Source organism: Aquarana catesbeiana, linkage group LG09, assembly GCF_042186555.1.
Source record: "Aquarana catesbeiana isolate 2022-GZ linkage group LG09, ASM4218655v1, whole genome shotgun sequence".
Classification (NCBI taxonomy): domain Eukaryota; kingdom Metazoa; phylum Chordata; class Amphibia; order Anura; family Ranidae; genus Aquarana; species Aquarana catesbeiana.
This window is the reverse complement of record NC_133332.1, coordinates 194562005-194568831: the sequence shown is the minus strand read 5'-3', so window position 1 is coordinate 194568831 and position 6827 is coordinate 194562005. Positions and strand designations below refer to the sequence as shown.

Below are 6827 nucleotides of genomic sequence, written 5' to 3'. Positions count from 1 at the left end.
GTATATGGTATTTTAGTATAGTGGCGGATTTTTTTGACAATTCACAGGGCTCTAACGTAATGTATTTGTATTTCTATTTAAATAAAGTTTAGTAGTGTTATATAAGAAAACAAATACACATAAATATATACCACGCTTTTTTAATGTGTATCAATAATTTCATTAAATTTATTAATTTAATTGAAGGTATTAATTTAATAATTGAATTAATTTAAAGAAGCAGCAAGGGAAAATAGAAGAGTGATATTTATTTTAATTGTTTATATAGTTTCTTTGTGTGTGCTTGTTCTTCTTTGTAGCAGTTCTGGAGAGTTTTTAGAAAAGATGCAGAAGGATAGAAGGTTATCTAAAGAATAACTTATCTGGGAAGATACAGTTAAAATCACCATTTCCCAAAACCCCTCCCCTTGGAATGTCAAAGCATGTATCCTGATTGGCTGGTGACTGCAGGAATCAGTTTTCACTTGTGCTGGGAGAGAGAAGTTCTCTTCTGCTTCTGAAGGAGACCCTCAGTGTGGACAGTTGGATTTTCCCAGGGAAGTCTCACCAGTTTCTCTTACTTTTTAAATCATGGTGTTGGCATCAAGAAGCCGTGGAACTTAATAGTAACACATAACCGTAATAGCTGGATAATTGCCTGTGATATTTCTGACAGACTATGTCCCAGTATTCTCACAACTATCTGCTGGTTCCTATCCCTGAATATCCTCTCCTGGACTGTGACCCTAACAGGAACATCAAGATTGTGGTACTGGGGGGCAGTGGTGTTGGAAAAACAGGTAAAGAAGTACATTTATTATATTCTGAGCAAATTTGAAATTTTATTCAGATCAGATTACGTTAAATCTCTCTGCAAAATTAGGTAAAATACGTGATCAGTTATGATCAAACTCTGTAGTAAGGAGGTAATGTAGAGTTGGGAGAATAATCAGATGTCTTGGGGGTTCTGATGTAGTAACAAACTTCAAGGAACACATTATAATTAATATTATTATTATTGTTTACTCTATGGAGACCTTACTTTCACCTGTCAATTATCTATATTTTGGTTTGTGACAGGTATTTGAATAGGGCAGTAGGGTATAGTTGACCCAATATTAACACACAAAGGGGAATTTAGTAAAGCTGCTGCAAGACTTTTCTGGCAGTAATCCTTCTTGGTAATGTATTGCACCAAATTCATGAAGCATCTGCAACTTAGTTCTGATAGCGACTACCAAATTCAGGTAGTTCTAAAATGCACCACTTCTAGATTGTGGCCCATTGAATGCACCAAATTCAAAATAAAATATTGACAGTTTGCATCTTATAAAAATGGATCCAATTAAGACCAACTCTCTTTTTAAGTACAGCGAGAAACTGGTGCACATGGATTTTTCCAAAGTGTCTCACACAGCATGCACCAAATTCAAGTACAAGTTCTAGACCGGTATATGAATTTGTTGCATGCTGCACAACTTTTGGAACACATGAGAGACATATTTGCAAAATCTGTCTGCACCAGTTTTTATGAGCTCCAGGAAAAATAATATTGCATTAATCACAATTACACCACTGTCATACAATTGGATGGCACATATTATACCAAAACAGTGCAAGCTGTTTGTTTAAAATGTCTAGATTGCAAATATATCTATGTTCCTATAAAAGCTTGTAATTGTAAACCATGGAAGGTAATCATGATTGTTTCCTGAAGAACTATTTTTGATGACTTTAATATTCTGACAGTTTTATATTTACATAGATGAATGTGCATCTCCTTAATGGACGCTTTCTGATGATCTATATTGTTGGCTTCATACACCTTGTTAAATCCTAGAGTTGAAGTAAAGACATTTCAGTCTTATGCCCCGTACACACGATCGGAAATTCCGCCAGCAAAAGTCCGGTGTGAGCTTTTGGTCAGAAAATGCGACCGTGTGAAAATGCGACGGAATTCCCATCAGCAAAAGATTGAGAGCAGGTTCTCAATTTTTCGGTCTGTACCAATTCCGCCGCGCAAAATTCCTACGCATGCGCGGAAACAATTCGACACATGCTCTGAAGCATCGAACTGAATTTTCTCGGCTCATCGTAGTGTTGTATGTCACCGCGTTCTTGATGGTCGAAAGCTCAGAAAACTTTTGTATGACCGTGTGTATGCAAGCCAAGCTTGAGCGGAATTCTGTCGGAAAAACCTTCAAAGGTTTTTTCCGACGGAAAATCCGATTGTGTGTACGCGGCATAAGAGATTAAAATAAAAACTGTATTTCTGTGCACTGTACACTAATGGTCTGTAAAATATATATATATATATATACACATACATGCATACATACATACATACACATATACACATATTTATGTACACATAAGGGACATAAAGCCATTTTAAATAAATATAACAGCATTGTCATGGGTGGTAGAAGACAATGCATATGGTTATGATTTCAAACATGTGTTTTGTGTCTTTATTATTCTGAAAAGCATGATATAAATAAACAAAATCACTTAGAAAACAGGAATAGAAATCTATGCAGTACACAGTATAAGATAATGCTAAATTAAAACATGCCCTTTTGGTTTTAGTAAATATAAAACAGAATGTACAGTCTAAACTGCAGTAGTTATATTAATAACTATTTTATTAATACATAGCTTTGATATCCAATAACTATGTTGTACCTTAGGTAAATGGTACATGTACCTGATATAAATGGAAAATGTCTACACAAGCTTGTAGTTGTTCCCCTTACTGGCCAATACATTGGAAGTTCAGCGCATACTGCTTTTTGTAGAGTGCCTAGGCAACTCTACAAGGAGTACCCGAGTAAATGTCACATGGATTGAATAACACCAGAATAAACAGGTTATAATAACGTGGTTCTAAACCTTTAGACCTTAAATATGAACAAAGCATATCCCTCTATAGTGTGTACTTGTCTCAATTAAGAGCACTGTGGGGTTGATTTACTAAAACTGGAGAGTGCAAAATCTGATGAAGTTCTGCACAGAAACCAATCAGCTTCCAGGGTTTCTTTTTTGTCAAAACTTAATTGAACAAGCCGAAGTTAGAAGCTGATTAGCTACTATGCACAGCTGCACCAGATTTTGCACTTTCCAGTTTTATTAAAGCAACCCCTAAGGCTGAGTTCACGCTTAATTCGCATGTGGCTCACAGCAGGGGGCCAGTGTGTCCCTGTTCTCTGTTTCAGGGACGAATAAGGCCCGAAATTTGCCTGAATTCTGACCTGAAACTGAGCCAAAGACACCCAGGACCCCTGTGCAATTTGCTCCACGGCTGCCACGGAGATGTGCGAACTGGCTCTATGGAGATCCGGGCACACTCTACTGTCATGTGAATTGGATCGCATTCAATTCACACTAGTGTGAATCCAGCCTAAGTGGCATTTCTGTCTGCTGCTTTGTTCCTCTGCTATCGGCATGATTCACTTCTAACAAGTTTTCCTGACATCAAGAGAAAAAAGGTGACAAGAGAGGGAGCTCCAGCAGATTAACAGCCTTAGCTTTGTTCCTGTGCACTGTGTGAAAGGGGGTGTGTCCCTTCCCTCCAATCAGCTCCCAGAGCTCTCCTCACTGAGCTCTGCAGAGTGCATTTTCAGCTCTCCGTCCCCTTTTTTTCTGACAGCTCAGACAAGCTTTATAAATTCTGGACTTTGAACAGATGTATAGAAGAGGAGACTGCAGATAAACAGGTACAATGTATGTAGAAGGATTTTTTTAATCCCTGTGTATCACCGGAGAATAGTCCCTTCACTGGGTGTATGTAAGGGTTTACAACCACTTTTAAGTGTTTACATAAATAGATAGTTTATATACAATATCCATGTGTGTTTGTACTTTATGTTTTTTTACTTTGGTCTGAGGTTGCAGAACATAACAGAGTGCTTGTGGTTAATACAATCTGAAGATGTCTTTTCCAGGCGAATGTTGATCAAAGTGTATGTCCGCCAACAGCTGATAAACATTATATAGCTGGAGTCCTCAGTGAGGACATGACCTGCAAACTTTCCTAATCTATCCAAACCATGTGATTTCCTCATGCACAGACAGATGGGTCAATTGAATGCATATTACATCTCACACATTGAATACACTATGCATGTAATTTTTTAGCACTTCAGGCCTAATTTTAATACAGCCTTACAGGCCATCTTACTTGTCCTTTAGACTCAGTTAACTGTGTGTTTTTTTTTTTTTTATTGGTTTTTGCAGAAACGCACTGCAGTCCATTTATTATTTATATATATATATATATATAATGATTTATATAGTGCCAACAGTTTGCACAGCACTACTTTACAAAATGAAGGCAGACATTATGGTTACAATACAATTTGGTACAAGAGGAATCAGAGAGCCCTGCTCGTTAGAGCTTACAATCTAAGAGGGAGGGTCAATTGATACAAAAGGTAATAGCTGTGGGGGATGAGCTGATGGAGAAAGTAAAACAGTGTATTAGTTAGAAGCAAGATAGGCTTCTTTAAATAATAAGGTTTTCAGGGATTGTCTAAAGATGGAAAGATTAGGAGACAGTCAGACAGATTGGGGTAGGGAGTTGCAAAGGATGGGAGAAGCTCTGCAGAAATCCTGGATGTGAGCAAGGGAGGAGGTGACAAGAGAGCTAGAGAGTAGGAGATCTTGGGAGGACCGAAGAAAGTGGCTTGATTGATAATTTGAGATCAGGCTAGTGATGTAGCTGGGGGCAGAGTTGTGGGTGGCTTTGTAAGTTATTGTTAGTACTTTGAATTTTAATCATTGGGTGAGTGGAAGCCAGTGGAGGGATTGGCAGAGAGGAGCGGAGGACACTGAACAGTAAGGTGGATGAGTCTTGCAGCAGCATTCATGATGGACTGAAGGGGGGATAGCCTATGTAAAGGTCATCCAATGAGGCAGGAGTAGTAGTGAGGTGAAAGATAACCAGGCAGTGAATTAGAAGTTTGGTGATGTCATTGGTTAAAAAGGGGCTTATTCTGGAGATGTTGCGGAGGTTAAGGCGACATGATTTGGACAGGGATTGGATGTGGATCTGAAGGAACAATTCAGAGTCCAGGGTTACCCCTAGCACCCTGGCATGTGGGGACAGACTGATAGTTGTGTCATTGATCTTGACAAAGAAGTCAGGGGAAGGGGCATGTGGGGGGAGGAAATATTATGAGCTCGGTTTTAGATTGATTGAGTTTGAGGAAGTGGTAAGACATCCAGGCTGATATGTCTTTAATAAATCAATGATGTGTGATGAGACTGATGGGGTGAGAAATTTGGGTGTCATCAGCATAGAAATGGTAGTGGAAGCCATGGGAGGCTATCACCTGACCCAGGGGGGTGGTATAGATCAAGAATCAGAGAGGTCCAAGGACAGAACTTTTGGGGACCCCAACAGTAAGAGGAGTAGGAGAGCAGGAAGTAGATTTGTAAGTGACACTGAAGGTGCAGTGAGATAGGTAAGATTAATTTAGTTACGTAAGAAACCATTTACCATGGTTTCCTATGGGACAAATTCACATCTATGCTTTTTTCAGCCGCTTCATTTTTGGAAAGGGTCAGGGACTTTTTTAAAAGCAAAACGGTGCATTTTTGGTTTAATAGACTTCAACAGAGAAGCTGCAGAAAAGCACGTAGAGCATTTTTGCCACAATTTGCATTTTTTGTAATCAACCGAACAACAAACTGGGCAAAAAATAAACACATAAAAAAATGAAAGAACAATATTACAGCGCACACTTACAAAAATACATTTACCTCCAGCAAGGCTTATTTAAAACACCTATACATTTCAAAAAACATTATCAAAAAATATGAGGATTTGGTCTTACCATATTGCTATATGGTGCTTAAGCCCACTTACTGCGACAAAGTACCCCATGATTAGTGGGTCCTACACTATCCATAGATTGGGAGATCCTGCTTCTCTGAACCATGGGAGAAATACACCTCTATATGAGAGAACTTGAAGTCTCCACCCATGACACAGGTGGACACTAATGAGAGGTACTTGATGAGAGAGTGGGGTGCTCCGCACCCAAAAGGATTTGGTCATATCCATACAATAGACAAACAAGATATTTGGGGAGCACACCCTAAAAGATGCATTTTTACATAAAAAATGAAAACGCATCAAAAATTGCATCAAAAACGTGGTGCAAAATGCACCGCAAAAAATGCTGCAGAAACAAATCAAAAGCAAACTGCATAGGTGTTTTTTATGGGTATAAATATTATTAGATATACTGGACAATGGATGGTGCATTATCACAGAGGTCTCAGAAGTGTGACATATTGATAGTTGTGGGTTTGTGAATAGAAACTCATTGCTGCCCTCAAATAATGGCACACTTATACTTGGAATCTGGAAGAACATCTCTGCCTTGAGGTTATAAGTCTGAAATGTAATGTGGATTAAAGTATTGTATTATTTACAGGATGCTAGAGAATTTTTGCATAGTATGTTTCCAAAGCATCTAATTCTAATTGAATTAAGCTGTGTTGCACAAACATTTATGATTTTCATCCAGTTTAAGACATATTGTAATATACCATACATAAAGTGTGGAGAGACCACTTACACATTGTAGTACATTCTGTAGTTCATTTGAAGTTTTTCTTTACAGTTTTCTTGGACTTGGTTCTCCCAATGTCCAATAAAAGTATGAAAATCAGTTATTCGCGTTTTTTAAATGCTCAGTGATGGGAAAAAAAAGACTAATTATTTCCAGTTAAAGTATATCCTTGTTTCTAGACATCAAAAATTGGATGTTCTTTGGCAATTAATAATTAACAATCATCAATTAATGAATTATCAGCTGCATAGTTTTGTGTGAACTACA

The 6827-nt window shown here is 38.0% G+C and overlaps 1 protein-coding gene across 1 annotated transcript in view; it reads left to right on the top strand.

Moving 5' to 3' along the window:
* Positions 1-388: 388 nt before the first annotated feature.
* The window catches only part of LOC141108166 (ras-like protein family member 11A-like), an 85135-nt gene continuing 78696 nt past the window's right edge, over positions 389-6827 (top strand). Inside the window, exon 1 of the mRNA XM_073599484.1 lies at positions 389-779. Within this exon, the coding sequence (XP_073455585.1) occupies positions 659-779 (121 nt within the window). The 5' untranslated portion in view covers positions 389-658. The remainder of the gene's footprint in view (positions 780-6827) is intronic.